At 38.4% G+C, this 20,965-nt stretch overlaps 1 protein-coding gene across 1 annotated transcript; it reads right to left on the minus strand.

Moving 5' to 3' along the window:
- Positions 1-741: 741 nt before the first annotated feature.
- Positions 742-12,917, minus strand: LOC107101865 (zinc finger and BTB domain-containing protein 2-like). The gene is made up of 3 exons (XM_015400944.1): positions 12,591-12,917; positions 4,520-4,700; positions 742-4,364 (listed from the first exon to the last, which is right to left on the minus strand). Exons 2-3 carry the CDS (start codon positions 4,690-4,692, stop codon positions 2,981-2,983), a joined length of 1,557 nt encoding a protein of 518 aa, XP_015256430.1. The 5' UTR covers positions 4,693-4,700; positions 12,591-12,917; the 3' UTR covers positions 742-2,980.
- Positions 12,918-20,965: the final 8,048 nt, after the last annotated feature.

A 20,965-nucleotide genomic window follows, 5' to 3' on the forward strand; every position in this document is an offset into this window, starting at 1 on the left:
TAGTTGGAAAAGGAAGCTTTTAGAAATATCTAGCGACTACGTTTTGCCACCAAAGCGGTTGAATTTCCCATTAAAGTGAGAAAAAAAGGTTCCACGTCAGTCACATAGAGGTGCTTTTATAATCAGACTATTGATTCATGGTTTATATCAGCTAGCAGCGCTAAAGCATTTCCTTTTCTTTTAGCTTTAAGTAAAGATTGTGGACATTTATAACCTAATATAGGTGCCCTCTAATGGGAGGGTAAAAGAGCTATATTGCTTTATATTAAAAAAATGAAATATAATTAGATAAAGCTAGAGAACTAAAGACTTGCATTTGTTGTAAAAGCTAATTATTTAGAGCCCCACAACCCTCCTTAAGCCTTCCTGTTTGTAACCCACAATAACTGTGAACCCAATAACATTTGTACAGATTATATACCTCCTGTGTGTACTTAAATATTGCTGTAAGAAAAATATTAACAAATAACCTTCAGCCGTTTAGCAAACCTTTCATGTAGCATGGTTGTTTTATATTTTCCCAGCTGTTGATAGTGAGGATTCAGAAATGTGTCTATATTTCGTTCAATAAAGTTAAACAAAATGTGTGGATTCTCTGTTGCTTCTTCAATTACATCTTTTTTTTTTTGATTATTTGATAATAGCAATGATTTTCTTTTACTCACTTAGACTCTCCAAGCTGCCCAAGCAGCAGGTTATCTACTATAAAGACAAAAGAAAATATTTCTTATGTAAAGAAATTTTTATTCTTTCTTAATGGCCAAAAAAAAAAAAAGTTTCAAATAGATAAAAATACATTCCTGAGAACACAGATCTGTCACAGTAGAAGTCAAATGGGCATCAGGAAAGAGGTTTACATTGCATACTTTCTTTAAAAGTCCCAAAGTGTTCAGAGAACAGCTGACAGTGAGGTCAAACTTCTCAGTCTCCTGAGACGTTTGGCTGTTTAGAAATAGGCTGGGTACAGTCATTATTTTAAAAATGTGTGCATTTCTAAAGTTTGTCTGAAACATTAAGGGATGGAGTATTTTAAAATTTGTGTGTCTGTTTGAGGAGAAAGATCTTTGATAGTCTGCTCCTAATGAGAATCTGCAGCTGTGTATATCTATACGGATTTGTTATTTTATTGAAATGACTGATCCATGGAGCTGTAACAGCATCTTTTAAATAGATTGATACTAAAAGCAACACAGCGCCATCTAGCTACAGACTGGGTGAACTGCATAAAAACTTAAAGTTTCAACAGGGGCTCGGACATTACAGCTTCTGTTTTTTTTTAACATTAAAAAGGGAAAAACATGACTTAACCTAATACAGTGAGATTGGTCACTTTAAGTATCATGATTAAACATGTTAAGCAGGACAATTATAAAGACTTTGAAAAACATTTCCTGTTTATAAATCATGTCTGGGTAATGCATTTTACATTTGATAAATAAAAATAAAAGAAACAAACATTTCATCAATACCACATATTCAATTCAGATCAAGAAAAACTGACTTATTATTGAGTTAAGAATTAGGAAGCTCTATTGATATTTAGCTTTTAGATTAAAAATCTGAATTTGCAGGAATTTAGGAAGAAAAAACAAAACACTTTTCGGCAGCTTATATTATCTGCAATTAACATTTTTGTGTTTTAAATAAAACCCAATATATTAATCTGAGCCTCTTGTTTACCAACCTGTATAAAATCCTAGATTCCTGTCACCAGTAGCTTTTTTTTTATAAGAACAGATATTGAGGATAAATCAAAAACATGATATATTCTTAAAAAAAAAAAACATGAGCAGATCTCATTCTTGGATTATTTACTGCCTGTCCAAACAGCTGAGAATATCAGGATTTTATGAGTTTTTTTTTTCTAAAAGTTACAACCTTCTAATTCCTTATTTATTAATGTATATAAGTAGGGACATACAAATACAATAAAATAAAAAAAAAGTTTCCCTTTTAACAAAAGAATTCTTAAGCTCAGTTTTACAATGACTTTTGCTATAACAAGTCAGCACATTTATTCATATCCTTCACGTTAAGATTGGCAAAACCAAATGGACATCTAGTCCAAAAGCTATCAGTCTATCAATCATCTTACGCCTTGAAATGTATTATCTTTTTATGAATATATAGCGCTGTGTATAAAATTAGAAAAACATGTCAAACTTGGAAGGTGATCTAGAAATAACTTTAAAGAATGTTATATTAAAATAAACAAAACAACAGAAAACATGACTTACAATATCCTACAGCCTTTAGGTTAAGGGTTTGCACATGTGGGTGGGACATGCTGCTTCAGTGTTAGTAACCAAAAAGTTATTACATAATCCACACCAGGGCAGGTAAATATGAGGAAAACAAACAAATTGACATGTTGGGCTATTGAGCAGTAAACCCCAGGGAGCAGTCAGACACATACAGGGATGCTGGAAGTGGTCGTTACGTCACATAAACTTATTTATTCTGTCCTGCCTACGTCTGAGGACGGAAGACGGATACATGCTGATGCATATTAAGAGTTGACTTTAAAATCAGAGAGGGAGGGAAAGAAACCGCATAATGTCTCTGTTCTTTGATTTCAGCTGCCAGTTTATGTCTAGCCTCCTGCCAACGTGGAAAAATCAACATTTTGCAACTGTCAATGTCTACCGACACTCTACGCAACCTCAGCTTCCTCTTTCTATGTTAAAAAGCACACAGTTGCATGCAGAGTTTGTGCCCGTATAACAAGTCCTTGTACTTGATCGTTGTTTGACCGAAATTCATCAACGAAATTCTGTATTTAACTTTTAATGATTGTATAAAGAGAGAGCCTTATAATTAGTACTCTTAGGATCTAAACATTTAAAGCACTTTATCATAAAAAAGGTAAAGAATAATATCTAACAAACATACCCTGACATACTTTTCCTTTAGCTTGCCTATTTTCAACCAGGATTTAGATGGCAAACGTGTTAAAAAAGAAACGAAAACAGTTCTGTTGCTATTCTACGAGGATTTCCTCAGTCTTTATGGGTTCGGGCGGGGTGCCAGAGTTGGACAAATCAGAGCCTTCATCTTTGGAGACATCTTCTTGCTGCAGTAGCACGCCTGCAGCTGTGTTTCCCGTCAGCCCAGCTAGTCCCCCTTGAGAGAAGCACAGGTGTTTGATCACCTCAGCAGGGCTGGAAAAGGTCGTAGCACAAATGTTACATTTGTAAGGCTTCGAGGAGCCTGAGAACATGGCCTCCATCTGGTTGCTGTCTTCCCCGGCAGAGCATAGCTCCATGCTCTGTCGGTCCACCATGGTGTAGGAGTCGGCGCCCTGGTTGAGGCAGACGTGGCGGGCGGCCTGGTTGGCGCGGCAGAAGCTCTTCCCACACGCGCTGCATTTGAAGGGCTTCCCTGTGTGGATGTACATGTGCTCGCGCCAGTGGCTCTTCTGGATGAACTTGCGGCCACAAGTGGAGCACTCGTACTTCCTGCGCTTCACTTCGCGGTCCAGGTCGGCGTTCTCCAGGTTGTCGATGTCTGCGATGTCCGACGGAGGGGGCGTGTCCGCCTGAGAGTTTAACCCTCCCACCCCCCACGTGGAGGTGGACACCTCAGCTTGGGGAGAGTCAGAGTTGGTGCCTGAAACAGGAGTTTGTTCGCTGTCGCTGATGATCTCTACGGCGGTGGCCTTGTTTCCTTTGGGAAGCCCCTCTGCTAACACGCTGTTCTCTCGGATCACAGCCGGGGACGCCGGCTTGCTGGGCTCAGCCGCCGGGTGCTGAAGGGCCTGCGAGTGCCACAGGAGATGTTCCCTCAGGAGGCTTCTCTGGGTGAATCTGCTCTTGCAGAGGTGGCATGAGTAATACTTCCTGAAGGAGGAGCTCCTCTTCATTATGCTCGGCTTCACGTTAAGTATTGCAGTGGCGGACGAACCATCTGCGCTTAGCAAGTCCATCCCACCCTCCTCAGCAGAAGCCTTCATGCTGCTGGTTGAGGCCTCTACATCAGGGGGCGAGGACGCTTGCTTGGACAGCAGGGCGTTTGTGAATGACGCTGCAGAAGGTGTTGAAACTTTACCCTCAGAGTTCAGCTGCTCCAATTCAAAGGGGGAGGAGAGCTGTCGACGGGACGGTACCCTGGCTGATAGTGCCACCTGCTGGTCGGATATCTGGATGCCATAGAGGGAGGTGGAGAGGTTGAGGTTGTGCTCGGGGTGGGAGTATGCCGATTGGCTGGCTTCCTGCAGGAGCGGATATGCGTGGAGGAATCTGACCCCCTGCTCCAGACGGGCCGGGTCTATCAGCTGGGGGGCCAGCTTGCCAGTGTACATCAGGTTGAGGAGATAGCTGAAGATATCTGGCTGGATGTCAGCAGCCTTCAGACGCACACAGTCGCTGAAATGAAACGTAACAGTCAACGACGAGACCTTTTTTAAACTGCAGCTGTAACCGCAGCAAAGCTGAATAACAGTCTCAGACCAGCGTATATCTAATGTTTGAACTTTCAACACATAAACCTCTATTTTTAAATGGACCCATTCTTCTAATACCTGTCCTGGTGAATGAAAAGCATCCTGAAGTAGTTGGAGAAGGCAGCGAGGACCGCTTTGTGGGCTTTGAAGAAGACATCTCCGATAGCCACAGTGCAGTCGCACAGGAAGCCAAATTCCCTCTGAGCGTTAAGCTGTTGCAGCAGGATAAGACCATGGTTGGCCAACTCCATTCTTCAACCTGCACAAACACACACACACGGAGCCATAAGTTTCCTGTGAAGCAGCAGACAAGAGGTTGTTGTGACCACAAAGGATCAAGATGTCAGTGAGCATCCAACAACCTCACAGAGCCTAACGTAGCACAGCTGTAAAGCCTCACTTAAGAGACAATCAAGACTGTGTACCCCTTATCGCACAGAAGTAAACTGAAGAACAGAGGAGCCTGGTGAAACAAAAACACCTCTTTAATAAGTCTATTTAATTCTTAATTCCAGATTTTACTTTATCGATAACCTTGATTATATTTGGTCATATAAACAAAAACCGATGGTGGTGACAAAGCATGGGCAAGTATAGAACAATAAATACTACAAGGTAGAAAATTAAAACAAATTCTAAACCAAAGCTCATTAACTGCTTCTTCTCCCCTTTTATCATTCTTAGAGTTCGACCTATACAGGTTGTTTTTTAAATCAATGCTGACAATTATTTTTAACATCAATCTAACCCATAGGTCTGCAGCCTGCGGCTCTGGAGCTGTAGGAACATCTACTGTGGCTCTTAATGGTACAGTGGTAGCCTAGTAAACTAGCCCCACCCACCAGCAGCCAAAATAATTTTTGCCTGCGAGTGGTCTAGCCTCGATCAATGCCCCAGGCCCTAGAACTGGCGGGCCAATCACAACGCAGAGATGTGTTTTGAATTTTTGGATGCAAAGCGGGCGGGGTTTTGAGGGCGTGACGACAAAGCTGCGCGACGCTGGAAAAAGCACAAGAAAGATGGCAACAACTATTGAAGACTAGCTGCGCTGCAGCAGCAGCAGCTTTCAATGGAGCGCTCCACTGAAAATAAAAAGCTCTCTTTCTGTTGTTCAATAAAGGTTTTGATATAAGGTTTTAATATCATTTGAGGCGAGAAACTTATACTTAAAGCGTCACTATATGGTCCATCTACCGATTTAATGCGTAATTTTAAAAAAACACATTTCCGAAGTTGAGAGGACCGCAGCAACCAATGGACCTCTGAGGCTGCGGCAGCTAGGGCTTGTCGTGTGTGATGGCGATTTTTGACTCAGCTTTGGAATTAGTTTTGGAAGGAGTAGACTTAGGGTTTTCGTCTAAACGTGAGCAGGGAGAGGCTCTACTTTCATTCATTTTTAAGAAGGACGTATTCGCCATTTTACCAACAGGCTGTTTCTTTATACTCCCCCGCCAGCTTTCTTTCGCGATTACTACGTCACAGTCAGCTGCGCTCATTGGTCAGAGCGTTGGCCAATAGGCACAGACATGGTTTGAAAAACAACGGGTTGTTCTCATCGACAATCTTCCGATGTCTCATTCAATTATGGGGCCAGACTAAATGACACATTTAATCTGGTTTATCAGGCTAGTATAGTGGGGGATTTTCTCGCAATTTTGAAAAGACCCGCCCTCTCCACTTCAAAAAAAAAAATGCACATGCACAACCCTGTACCTGCTGCTAAGGGGGAACACATATTTAACGTGTGAGAGCATGCACGAGCCCATTTCTCCTTGTGCACGCTCTGTTTAAAAGTTGCTGTTTGCATCGCTGATACAAGCTTACTTTCCAAAAGATATAAAATTTTTCCACTATGACAGACTCTCCACCGGTAAGTGAAAATGGGGACGATCAGGTAGGACGGCGTAATGTAAACATATCACCAGAATGATTGAGAAATAGGAGCACTTATTTTGATGATCCATCCAGAAAACAACATCCTCCACTATTCCTTTAAGTAATAGTGGTTAAAAATGATAAACGAGCCAATTAATGGTTCTGAACAGTTCAACAACAAATACCAATCTTAAAAGCGTATACAACTTTAAGTAAATTTTAATTCAATTTTCACAATAAAATGACAATAAAAGTACCAGAAATATGTTTTTAGATCTATATTTTGTCATAAACTTGAGAAGTGTTTATATATATATATATTTTTTTTTTAAATGTTTTGCACAGTAATTGTTTAACGTAAAATATCAAGTTGTGTTTTGTTAAAAGGACATGTAATATTTGCAGCTCTAAATGACTTTTATGTTGCTGTATTTGGTGCAAAATGTCTCTTTGGATTTTAAAGAGAGAAATTTTTGGGGCTATTCTTTAGGCCGATATCACTATTTCTTCCACCATGGATATAATAGAAATGACACAGCAATAACAAATGTTGCTCAAGTTACATTTTAACCAAAAAAAAAAAAAACATTAATTCAAAAATCAAATAAAGAATTCTCAATAGATAGCAAATGGAGGAAGCAGCAATGCATTGGCTTAATGTGATCTGAGGGCATGGCGGCTAAATGCACTAATAAATCACTGAACACATGCGTGAAGCGGCCAATACAGAAAAAGAAAAAAAGATATTGTGAGAATATCGGTCCATCTTTTATAATTTTTTACCAATGACTTAAAACATTAAGGACTAACCTGACAGAAAACTAAAAACATTCTTTAAAAATATAATCTATTAAATTTTAAACCCATAAAAACTTTAGGATTTAAAGTAAATTGTCTTTATGAGCACAAGTCATTCAAACCCAGCCTTAAAAGACATTTAGGGGCTCACTGCATTCTGCTGACCAATGAGATGCGCTTTGTTGACCCTAAAGGTCAGCAAAGGACTCAGGGGGCTCCAGGCCATCACATGATCAGGGCTATGGGTGTCGACACACATTCCAAGGCAGAGCCGGTTCTACCCCCTTACAGAGAAGTATGAAAACAGCCCATGGGAAGGGTCACTCTCCTTCCACCAACACTTTCTCACAGAGTCTGGAGGGAGACACAACTGGTACTTCATCGGTACTGATTCTCAGTGATGAGAAATCTAAGAAAATCCTCACATCCAGAAAACAGTCTTCTAATCCTTTATGTAAAACATCTTGGATTTCTACAAAAACACAAACTACAGAGGCTAAAAACTAGTTCTGCTCGACTTAAAAGTCAATTCAGGTGTATTTACATTTCACCTACTAAAATTAAATTCAACAAAGCAAAAAGGAAGAAAAAATGCAGTCTTGATAATTAATTTGTAAATCAGATTAACTGAGCTTCTTAACACTGATTAAATCTGTGCTTTATTTTTTAAAGCAAATTGCTTAGTGGTTAGATGTGTTAATATATTTATAAGCCGTTTTCCTAAATGTCCAATTGATTCCCTAGTTTTAACCTGATGCCTCTGTAAAGGATGGCATAAAGGGACAGAACGCGTACGGTTTCATAGGATAATAGACGATACTGTTCAAATTAATAATTTGGCCATGGCTTCATTCTCTATGGCAGGTGTTTGGGTAGTGTATCCTTTGCCTCCAGGTCACACCATTTTCTCATAATAAATATATCTCTATAGCAGGCTGTTATGAGAGAAAATTAAACTGTACACCTTGACTGTAATACCAATTCTCACTTGACGGGAATTGAAATTAAGCATAACTTAAATAACATTATCAAGAATGTATTTCTAGGCTCTTTAATTGGCCTGAGGAGAAAACAGCCTGAATAAGGGACCGGTTTCAAGGCCAGAGATCAGAAATTAATGTCACAGAGTAAAGGATGCTCAGAAACACAATCTGCTGTTTAAAACAGCATTTTGGACAACGGCTGGAGAGATTAAAACAGCCGGATTTCTGTAGTTCAGCTAACTATGCTGTGTTTCTTTAAAGATGTTAAGAATAAAAGACTGGAGGGAGCCATTTAGTGAACAACATCCAATGTTAAGATCTGATTTCAAGCTTTCTGAAAAGCCAAACTAGTTCTTCAGTACCAGCAGCAGAAACAGAACTGGTATTTAATGGCAGGCGATTTTTATTTTTATTTTAATCAAAACACTGACAAACCCTGAAGTAAATTAATATCTACTCGCTAAAATCAAGTTTAGGCTTTAAAAAAAGAACTGAAGTTTTTATCTGTAACACTGGGTTACTGCGGTCAAACAGGTAAACTTTAATTTCATCACACCACAGGAAAACGTGCTACAGTGTGATGCTAGAGCATTAGCAAAAATACAATCGGACCTTTTATGTTGCTTTTGGAGCAATAACTTCCTCCTCACTGATTGGCCTTTCAGCCCATGTTTCCCTGGGGATTGGCCTGATAAACCAGACTAAATGCGAAATTAAATGTGTAATTTAGTCTGGCCCCAATGAATGAGACATCGGAAGATTTGTGATTGGGGCGCCAGTTCTAGGGCCTGGGGCACTGATCGAGGCTAGACCACTCGCAGGAAAAAATGATTTTGCCCGCTGGCGGGTGGGGCTAGTTTACTAGGCTAACTGGGGATAATAAAACTGTTGATTGGATTCTGCAGTTGATAGACACAATTCACCAAAACACACTTTTATCTCCTAAACTTTGAACAAGGTTTGTTTCTAAAGAGTATAATGACCAAACATGGTGTTTTAACTTGCACAAAATTGCTTAAACAGATGAGCAAGTCACCTGAAGACGTCCATAGACTGTAACCAAGGACCAAGAAGAGTGAGCCACATTTTTATTTCAGACTTTCCTAAAGTTGTGTATGACTTCTTAATCTACGATCCGATTGATCACGATTGACACTGACTCCCACTAGGCAGAGTGAGCAGATTGGTACAGATTTTGTATCACTTCTGACTCCATGCCACACAAATTGAAACAATTTCTCACATTTGACTTGGACAGATTCTAAAATTTTAAACATTAACATTGGAGCAGCTATAAAGCAAAGCCCCACTTGATGAGCCTGTGCAGCATCCCAATCCCGATGTTTATGCCAATATTAAAAACATGACAACGTCTGAAGAAAAGGAAAACACAGGAACAAACGCCGTTGGATGGCTTATATGCTGACTGAGGCAGTGAGAGGTGATTCTCAGAGAGACAACTGTAAAGTTTATTAAAGTTCTTTTTTTTTTTATAAAGAGAGAACTTTGCTTAACTGCTCTGTCTGCCCCTTGTTATTATTATTTTTTTTTGTGAGGCTCAAAGATGATCAGTATTTTACTATATCCCTTTCTGTTCTCCTGAAGTCCTTTTTTAAGGAGATTGCACTGCACTTTCTGTCCCTCCTTGTTTTTGCGAGGCTAAAAGAGGTTTTCTGTCTTCCCGAACTCCTATCACGGTTAAAGTATTCTTTTTTTTTATAATGTTTCATTGACTGTTTTTCCACAGGTCTATCCCACTTGCTATATATACTCTGTTTTCTCGTGCGATTAACAGAATTTATTTGGTATTTTCCCCCAAAGCAGATGTGTTTTACTTTGTAAATGCATCTCTCTTCCTGCCAGACCCATGAAATTGCGGCTGAATTGCTGCTTAGTCCGACTAAAATAGACCTGGGGTATATCTCAGTCGGAGTTATTTTGCAGAAAATCGGGTTGGATATGATCATCCCAATTGACATGAGTGCTAAACATTACGACCTGGTCCGACATGATTTTCTGTAAGATCAGACACAAAATAGGATTAGGTGTGTTCAGATCTTAACTAGGGATACACAGCTGATTAATCTGGCAAGCTATATCAATAATATATAACACCCAGGTTTAGTTAACATATTATTAATCTAGGACTGCTCCCATCGAATGGTGGAAAGGAGGACAGCTACTGGAACTTTTCAAGCTAACTGGAAGCGGCCCACCTACCAAAGTTTGGTTTTAGCAACTCACAGTAACAAACAAAAGAGCAGCAGACACTAGAGTTGGGCAAATAATTGTATTTTCAATATAATCACAATTTAATATAATCTAAAAATTTAACAAATGCAATTTTTGAATCCAGATCTAGGCATGATAGTAAAAGTAAGCACTTTATCACACAAAGGTTATGGTAAAGTCCTGCATCAATGGCAACAAAATAAACTGAAACTGTGAAATGAAACATCTACCAGCGAATGGTTATTCTGGCTCATAACCAATATTTATAGATCCGTATCCATAGTAAAACAACAACAACAACAGAAATTTACTGTATATGAAAGAAAACCAGTGTAATCAAACAAACGCTGTCACCCTATGGCTTCTCAATCTGTAAAATAAAGAGTTGGATGCCCAAAGAGAGTCTATCTCCCTAGTCTTTGCCATTAACTAGGTAGGAAATTTAAGTACAAAAGGAAATTAAGTAAATCTAGATTATCCAAAGTTATAAATCAAAAGATTAATTCCTGACATTTATCTGTTCTTTTTTAACCTTAAAATCAGCGTAACAAAGTATATGCTGCTTGTTTTAGTATAAATACAGTGGAATCCGCTTATAGTGGTCACGTTGCTCCAGAGCCAATTTGAACACTATAAGCGGTTGATGACTAAAACTGAATTAACCGTTATATCACTTATTTTTTAGGCAGGATATCATCTAATTACCATTTGTATAGTTTTTCAATGAGAAAAATGAAATTAAACGGATAGCTTTGGCATTTATTGAATTTTATTATACTACCATGCAAGCTCAATAACAGTATACTGCGCTGTGCGCAGAAATAACTCTGGTAGGCTATGTAACTTATTATGAGCTGTGCGTCGGCTCTGCTGTGCCGCCGGTGTATTTTCTTAACAAGTCTGAAAATAAAGTTTGAAACATAGAACAACAACATAGAAGATAACTGCATAGGCAACAGAAAATTAAAGCTAGCCTACGTCTGTTTGGTGTTGCGGATCTGCTGCGCCGCATTAAGAAATCACTTCACATATCTAACCATGTTCCCTGGATCAGAGTGTTGTCCAATACTGAGTTTACTTCTTTTTCAAAATGATGTAAAAGGTCAAAGTTTTTGAAACCAACATGCAAGAGATCAGTCTTTAAAATGCAAACTACATTCCTCATCCCAGCTCTGGAAGGGGACAACGGTCTCCTCTTCATCATCCTCCTCCTCGTATCACTGGTACCCGCACCAAAGTGCTCTTGTACCTCTGAAATTATTTTCGCACATGTTTACATTCCTAAAATGGCCAAAAATGAACACTATAAGCGGATTTTTTGATTAAATTTATAATTTAAACAGCATTTGTATACAAATTATTCTGTCTCAAGCCTTTTGATCTATATAAGGGGTTGATTACTATATCCGTGACCACTATAAAGGGATTCCACATTAATTGAAAAGTGTGTAAGTTCTTAGTTTTGGTGCATTTAATAAAAAGAGAATCTATTTTTTTTAGTATTCAAACAACTGAATATTGATTCATTTAAACTCCTCTAAAATATGAATCAAGCTGGTAGATTTAAGATAAAAAAAACCCACAAACGATAATGTGCAATACGTTCTATCGATTATCTATCCTTATCCTTTAACACATAGGTAATAACTCATTAACACAATCATGATGAGCATAAAGTAAAAATGTTAACTTTATTACAGCAATGGATGATAAAACCCTGAGTTTGAAAATATAAAGTATTATGATAGTAAACAGTAATAATTGGAGTTAAATTACACTAGTTTAAGGAACCACAAAGCTATGCCTTTACCAACTTATTTGTAAAGATCTAGCACCGCCCCTGCTGTGATGTAGACACGTGGAACCGTCGCTTCCGTAGTGAGACGTCCTGAAAACACAGTGAACCGCCGGAGAGGGAAGTGCGTTAGAAAGATAAACATGACGCAGGAATAAAACTGTTGTGTATGGAAAACGTAAACATATCGAGAGAATCACACGAGGAAGGGGAGAATGTTAAAAAGCGGGCTCCGTCGGACTCCCTCGGTTGCTAGCGCAAGAAAACGGTCAAACACATATTCCGCACGCGCGCGCGCGCACGTAGGAAGAGACAGCGCGAGACGCAAGGGGGATGGGGCTGGTCACGAACGCGTTTCTTTTAACTTCCCCCCGTGACAATTACTGTTAGCCTGAACAAACAACCGCAAATAATTAAAGCGTTAGCTAAAACGAACGTGTGTGAATGTACTAATGGGCTGCCGTACCTGCGCTCTGCTGAAAACACCGGAGTTTCTCCGTATCGCCCCTTGTTTGTTTGCTACCGGAGAGCTCTCCGTCCGTCCTCTCTGCGCTCGCTGCAGCTTCGACTGGGTTCCTTGTAAACGCAGCATTCGTTGGCGGCGGAGGGTCGTCCGTCGGTGTTTTCCGGTTAGGGGTTTTACGTTACGGTCACATGACTTGCGAGTGGGGAGTAAGAAGAAAAACAGTCAGAGAGAGAGAGGGGGGAGATAAAAGGGAAAAGTGGCCGTTGTAAAGAAAAAAAAATCCGTTGAGGAAGGGGCGGATGAGTTAACGTTAATTTCCCGCACTGTGTAACCGTCGCGACACCAAGCTCTGCTTTTCTTCTCTTCTTTCTGTCTGACAGCCGGCGAGATATAACCGCTACTTCCCTGCCTATGCGGGGGACATTACCTTAATAAAAAAGCAGAATATACTCAACTATATACTATATATTTGTTAGATGCACTGAATATAAAAAAGGTCCTTAGTTCTGTAAATCACACTAGCCCCTTTTAACTCAGTTTTTTTTAAATTAATTATATAATCAAAAGAAACATTTTATATTTATTTTTAGATTTATAGTTTTCCCATTATTTCAAATTTTAGTAGATGATAAATGAATAAAAATTCTGTTTTTGTTGGTATAAACTGCTGATTCCAATTATTTTCACATCTGATTTGATTTAATAACAAACCAGTAATATTATACAGTAACTGTTTAAAATCCTCTTATTACCATTCAATCATAGCACATGGGATTTGGCCTTTAAACCGTATTAAACATTATTAATTAATTGTTAGACAGTTAAAGCTGAAGTTCTGATCAAGGAGCCGAATCATAACACCTTTTTACCAATGCTGTTTTATTTATAAATCACATCAAATCAGAATTACTGATCAAAGTAAACTGATCATCATTGACAAGGAAAAGACAAACAGATCAAGATACATAAAAACTATGAACAATATGATTAAAAGTTGCTCTCATTTTACATTTTTGGATAATCTAGACTTTTTAATGGGAAAAGTACTTTAACAGGTAAAATCATTATGCATCATATTTCAGGATCACACTGGTTTTCCCAAGTCACCCACAATGGTTGCAATCCCTACTTTAATCTGTTGCAGATTAATCCATACGTTAATTTGTTTACTTATGCATGGTAAAGGTATTTTAAAGAATGTTTCTGTTTCACCAAAAAGTGTTGCTGTTGATTTTTTTTTTTTTTTTTTCATGATTCACACACAGCTTTTGACACAACATTTTGCTCTTGGATTGTGAGTTGTAGTGCCAGATCAATCACAAAAAAAAAAAACATTTGGAGGGCTAAGCATCTGGTTTGTTGATGAAGTGCATTAGTTACAAAAAAGTTAACAAAATTAACTTTTTAAACCATGAAAGATTGCTTTATTTGCAAGCACTCAATAAGTGATGTTAACTATATTTAGTCTTGGCTAAATATTTATCTATATATTATTTTCAAATATCATATTATATTCATAGGACAAATCTATTAATAAAATTATGTTTATAATGGTATTCATCTCTATATCTATTCAGTAGAAACCCATGTCCTGTATTTATGGGACCATTATTTATCCTGCACTTGCTGCTATTGCACTTCTGGTTAGACCTAAACTGCATTTTGTTGCCTTGTACCTGTGTAATGACAATAAAGTTCAATCTAAAAAAAAATCTAAATCTAAATAGTTAGGGACCATTTGTTCTAACTGGGGCCAGATGGCCCATCTTAATATTTCACTGCAGTTAAATCCTCATACAGTAGTGATTATGCTTTTTATTTTCTTTTTGAATTAACACTTGTGTTCACCTTCAGAACATCAGCAATTCCTGATTCTTGAAATAAAACCATAAAAATTTCTACCTGGGAGATAATTTGAAATAAGACAGATTTTCAACTATTTTCCATTTCAAAATGTAAACTAAGTTAACAAACAAAAAGTAGTTTTTTGACTCAGTCTAGTGAAAGTATTCATACCATTTGGCTTTTTTCCATTTTATCATGTTACTACTAAGAATTTGTATATCCCTCACTGACATATTTGTGGGGGACCAACACAAACTATAAAATTGTAAAGGAAAATTACATTTGGGTTTCAAAATGTTTGACATGACAATCTTAATAGTGTTATGTGCATTTGTACCTACATTACATGTATTCCTCTTTAGTAAAGCCAAGATTCTTCTTTTTTAATGTAAACATAAACCAAACCCAGCTGTTTTCTAATGTCATTATAGGTTTGTTAGAAAGCACAGTGTTGAGGAAAAACAACATAAAGCTCAGACAGGTGGGGGGTTTAATAAATAAATAAATATGTGGAAGTAGATGTTTTGATCAGATAGCAAGGACAGTGAAGCCAGTTAACAGAGTTAAAAGAGATACGTTTAGGGAAATCCTGTGAATAAAAAACTATTAAGAGACTGATTTAGCACTGGTTGGGGGATTACCTTTGTAGTTAAATGACAGGGGCAGATCTACAGGGGGCTAAGGGGGGGCAACTTCCCCCCTGCTGTAGAGCTTTGCCCCCCCTAGGGCTGCCCTCTACTTCTTTGTCGTTAAAATGCTTCAAATTACTAACCCCTTGTTTTTCCAAAAGCCCCTACAGCCTTCAAAGTGTATATACCTTACCATACATATATAACATAAAATAAATATTTTTTTACTATACATAATATAAAATTATACATTTGCTGCCACCACAACAAGATTTCTAACTAGAACTGTTTGTTTGACGTGTATCAATAATACAAATAATTAATTTTTTCATATTGGGATATACTATCATTTTAAATGGGCTAATTTCGCCAAAATCTTGATGCTTGCACATTGCAGAGCATAATGAAAAGGGAATTCAAGGGTGAATAAATTTCTATTTGGTTCAGCTTAATAATTTAAGTAAAGACGGAGGACCAAATGACCAGGAAGATCACAGGTGAAGGAGGCCACTGAAAGTGCAACCGCCGGATAAATTAAATTCAATAGATTTTATTTATATAGCGCCAATTCACAACACATGTCATCTCAAGGCCCTTTACAGAGACAATTCAACCAGATCATATAGTGAAATTAATTTAAGTTTTCTATCTAAGGAAAACCAGTTGATTGCATCGACTCATTGACTTAAAGCGGAGGTCTTCAACAGGGGGTCCTCAGAGGTACTGCATGGAGGTCGCAAAAGACTTTTTTTTTATATTTCCCCCTGGATTTTTTTTTTCCATTAATTGAAATGTCTTAAATACATATTAACATGAATTCAACACACTGTAATAAACAGATAAATGGAGGCAGAAGATGTCTTTCAGTCATCAATGCACACAGGAGCTCTTTCAAGCTGGGCACTGTTTCATTCACAACACCTGTCCCATCAACAAGGAATCAGAATCAGACTTTAATAATCCCAGGGGAATATTACTATCGTTACATGACACTATATGAAATAGACTGACTATAGGACCAGTTTGATATTACACAATTTCATGCAATATATAAATAGGGGGTCCTCGCTCGATCTGGCCATCAGTTTGGGGGTCCTTTGCCTAGAAAACCTTGAAGACCCCTGACTTAAAGGCATCCCTCACACCAAGCATGCTTGTAGCAACAGTGGAGAGGAAAAACTCCCTTCTAACAGGAAGAAACCTCCAGCAGAACCAGGCTCAGTGTGAGCAGCCATCTTCGACTGGGGTTCAAGGAGGCAGAAGAGATACAAATAATAAATTAATTCAAAAACATTAAAAATAAGTGAGGATGAGAAAGATTAGGTTAGTATAAGTGCTGGTGAGAATATCTCAGAGTCAGAGAGAGAGAAAGAAAACTGATGAAGGAGAAAAGGAAGCCACAAAGTCAGCAAATCCAGCCTATCCTATTGGACCACCTCTGTATTTATTCTCTATATAAATTCCAGTACATAGAAATTAGATTTGAATCTCTGTAGTGAGTTTAACTGCCCGATACAGCAATTGTCACCTTTAGATCTCCTGAAAAAAAAAGGCTGAAATCAGTTTTAAGCTCTTTTTTCTGTATTTACCTTCAATATTAATTAATTTTATTCATGTTTGGGGAAAAAAAATCGTTTTCAGCTAGCCTATACTTTAAATTTGTCTTTTATTTCAAAGAAGAGAAAATGACACAATGAGAGTTTTAAAGTGTTTTGATGTTCAACTTTCAAATAGTGACTTATTTCAAAAAAGAGGTCCAGCATAACTACCCTGCCAAGACATTTTGTGCCTCCTTTGCCCCCCATGTAATTTTTTTCTAGATTCACCACTGTTGAACGAGGACCCTAAACCTAAAGCCAGAGCTACATAATATGGTTTAGATTAGTGTCGCACCGAGGCCATTGTTTGGCCCCGACACCTGGCTGTGCAGTATTGGCCGATACCGATACCTTCTGTTTGAAATTGATGTGTGTGTATATATGAAGAATTGGATACTACTGGGATGTAAAATAATTGCCATCATGGCTTTGTCAAGCTGCTGCCTTCCTTTGTGAAGCAGAAAAAGACTACCGGTAATACAAAGTGAATCTAGTAGAACTTTTTATTGCCTACCTGGAATGGGTGACAATAGTTGAATAAACTTTTGGTTCTCAAAATGGTATCGGTGCCCCATTTGTTGGTACTCGCCGATACCGATGGCACTATTTTAGTGCTGGATTGGGGCCCCGCCTAATACTGTTATCGGTACTGGTGCAACACTAGTTTAGATCAAATCATATTTATGCTAGGACCAAAGGCGTAGCCAGAAACGTGTGATAATTGTGGTCAGGAAGGAACCAATATGCCCAAAAGAGGATGTGCGCCAGAACTTCATGATTAATCTACACTGTTTCAACCAGAAAAGGAACAAGCACTACATCCATATTTTCCAAATAAAGGCAAAGTGGATTTGAAAGCCCTTGCTCATAAATATATTGAGATATATTTACACATCAAAGCTATCTAAATGAAAGATTTACTGGACAATCTCAACTTTAAGTTCTGGGGATAACATCTCAGATTCTGCTAAAGACCCCTAGATAACTTGAAGAGATATAATTTTCTTTTCACGCCATAAAACTCCAAATCTAGCTCTGAAAAGAGCATGAACTCTGTATAATTCATCTTTAATGTTGTATATTGAGGTGAGTAGTTAACATTATGTTTTTTGTCATTTCATTGTAATATATCAATTATTAAAATAAAAGATTTGTCCACATGGAATCACCTGTTATTGGTGGCCAATGATTGGCTAAGGTTGGCCATAGCCACCCCTGGCCCCCCATCTAGCACTTTCCCTGGCTAGACCGGGCCAGCTAAAGTCCATCAAATCTGAGAGCAAATATTAAGCAATAAAACTACTACTGTAAACGGTAAAATGACAGACCCGGTGAACATTTCACCACAAAGAGTTTCAGTAGAGGAAAGGAGTGTCAGAGAAGAGAGTTTCAGATAAACCACACATGTTGCCTATTCTGAGGCACAGGAAGTGTAGGTGGACCTTCTCACAACTGCACTTTGGATTTATGTCAATATTTTGCCATCAGATGCTGTCATGAGTAAGTAGGCCGAGGCTGTCACTGGGTAAACAATTTTTTTTCAGACCTTTAAAGCATTTCTACCTAATAGGAATAGGACCAGGCCAAGCACAGCTTTGAGAAAATGCATGCTCTGCAGGAGGAGGTTGGGCGGAGTCTATAAGTAAATAGAAATGGCTGATAGGAGGGGGCTAAAAGTCTGTGAAGCAGAACTTTTAAGGATCTTTACAGCTGTTAATGTAAAAAGAACAATATAACTACACCCACAAACTCCCATATATATATAAAGCTGGAAAAAAAACGAACAGAAACACCTAAAAGAGGGGAAAGAGGGGAAGAACACCCCAACAAAAGCTTGTTTCCTTTCTGAAAGACCAACAGTGGTTCATTGAAAGAAGCAGATAAACTGTTATCTCTGGGTTACCTCACTATTTTTTCACAAAGATCAATATGTTGTGATCACTAGTTTCTTGTCTACATGGGCCATCTATAGTAATTCTTCCTGTCTTTTTCTCAGAGCAGCTCTTATAGGAAAGATGGACCTTCACTGGACCTTCACATGACTACCCCTTCGCTGATCCCTGTTAAACTGATTTGCCTTGCTGTAATCAATTTTTAAATCGACAGCACAATTCTGCAATAAACATTTTATGCCTCAGTTGTGCTAGTGCACAATTTTCCAGACAGCAAAAGGAAAAACAAAAACAGCAGCCGTGGTGCATCTGTGCTGAGCTGAGGGCGGCCTGTTTAAACAGGGCCTTTTAACGTTTGCTGCTGCCCTCCCCCTCGTCCTTGGCCTGTTTTAAAACCGGAGTGGTGAGTCACTCCTCTCTCGGTTTAGAAAAACAGATCCGGCCAGGCAGGGCCCCGGCTGGGGGGATGGGAGGCCCACGGTGGATGAACACCGGAGGTGGACGCAGCTGGACTCCTGCTTTCAGGGACCCCAGCATCCTGACGACGGGCTGGCTTGTTCCTATAGTGATCTAAAAGAGGGGGGGAAACACAGCTAGGATTAATGGATGCATCTTTGCAGCCTGCTAAATGTGACCAGTCAGTTGGGTATGTCCTTCAGATTTGGAGGAAGCCTAATCCTGTATCTAAACCCAGAATCCCCACAACACCCTTTTGCTTTCATTTTCATTCTCTGTTACAGGTCACCTAATGTACCTGTTTCTTGTTTTTATCATCACAGGCATAATAGCATACTTTTTTTCTCTTAAAAAAAAACAAAAAAACAACACAAAGTTGCTAGGCCTATACAAAGAATTACACCAAAATATAACTGTACTCACACATTGCTATCAACATTATGTTTATCTTACACATTCTTGTTTCCCAATTCAGATTTTTTGGGCTCTTTCACTGAAAATTACTTAAAGAACAATTTATTCCTTAACAGATACCCTTTCAAACCCTCCCATTTTCCCGCCAAAGAGCTCGAGGGAGTGGTAGTGGTGGGGGTAATTGAGGGGGCGTCGGGTTCCCCTTCTTTAGAGTTTAACGGCAGTTGGCATTCATTAATTTGACCTCAGGGGGCTTCAAATTCTGGCCTGTTCTGAAAGGGCGAATCAATATCTCCATGACAACTGTAGCCACGGGCAACCCGGGATGCTCCGGTCCGGCGAAGCGCTGCACAACTAACATGCGTAGTATGGCGAGAAGTCCGATAAAGAGACAGCAGCACGAACGCCGAAGTAAGCTAATAAGATCGTTTAAATTGGAAACTCAAACCTGAATGAAAGAGCAACATCGCCTTTGAGGAAGTGTTCGCGTCAGTCTACATTTGTACCGCTAGATGGCGGCATTACAACTAATTTAAAGAAGAAAAAAACTGAATACTGAACTCCAGCAATAATTACGTATATTAAAAATTTGATGTAAAAATAGGAAATGGGTAATGCTCAGTGCTTTCATGGGTTATTTCAACAATACAACACAAACAAACAAAAAAACAAACATACAAAAGAAAAGCAAGTTGTCGACAAGTTTCAGCTAGTAACTGTTTCCGTCCTGTTGTTAATAAAGTTTGAATTTGAATCGGCTGCCTCTGCAACAACAATGGCGGCGGCTAAAGCTGCATCCGGAGTCCCCCCTTCACTGTCTGCCAAAGTGATAGGGTATGTTGTCAGGAAAGTTGATGACTTTTTCGTGTGTTTTATAATGTGGGAAACTAAAATTAAACATTAGAGCACGTTGTTTTATTGCAGAAAAATCTAATTTAGTAGCGTTAGCTAAATGCTAATACATTTCTGCTTGTGCTTACTGAAAAAACAGCACATTTATTTTATTCCGTTTCAACACAGAATGGACTCATGTATTATAGAAGTAGAACACAGTTTTAGAGTAATTACTCATGTTGTCCTTTCCATACTGCTGAATAAAATGCTCTGGCTTCCTTAGATGATAAATGCCCACACTTGGCTGCAGTCAGAGCTTTTTAGGCTGTACTTCATGCATCTGCAAATAAATCTTAAAAATCTCACTTTTTAAAATTCTTGTTCTTACAGTTTAAATTTATGTTTTGCTAAACAAAATGTGTTCTGATTTGATATGTTTAGATTGTGTTGTTTTCTACTATGTAAAATAGCTTTTTTTTATCTAGTTCCTTAGTTTAGATTCAACTGCATTTACAAATTAAATACAGATTTATATAATATATTTATAAAGCTGTTTTATATATTCTACCATTAGTCTAAAATAGTAATAAATGTGAGCAACTTTTGACTATCCTAAATGCTTTAGGTTTCAGATTAGAATGGATTAGAGGAGAGTAAATGCACTGGACTCTGAATGGCTCCTGTAGAACTTGACACTAAGATGTTGT

Source organism: Cyprinodon variegatus, unplaced genomic scaffold, assembly GCF_000732505.1.
Source record: "Cyprinodon variegatus isolate N-32 unplaced genomic scaffold, C_variegatus-1.0 Scaffold1163, whole genome shotgun sequence".
Lineage (NCBI taxonomy): Eukaryota > Metazoa > Chordata > Actinopteri > Cyprinodontiformes > Cyprinodontidae > Cyprinodon > Cyprinodon variegatus.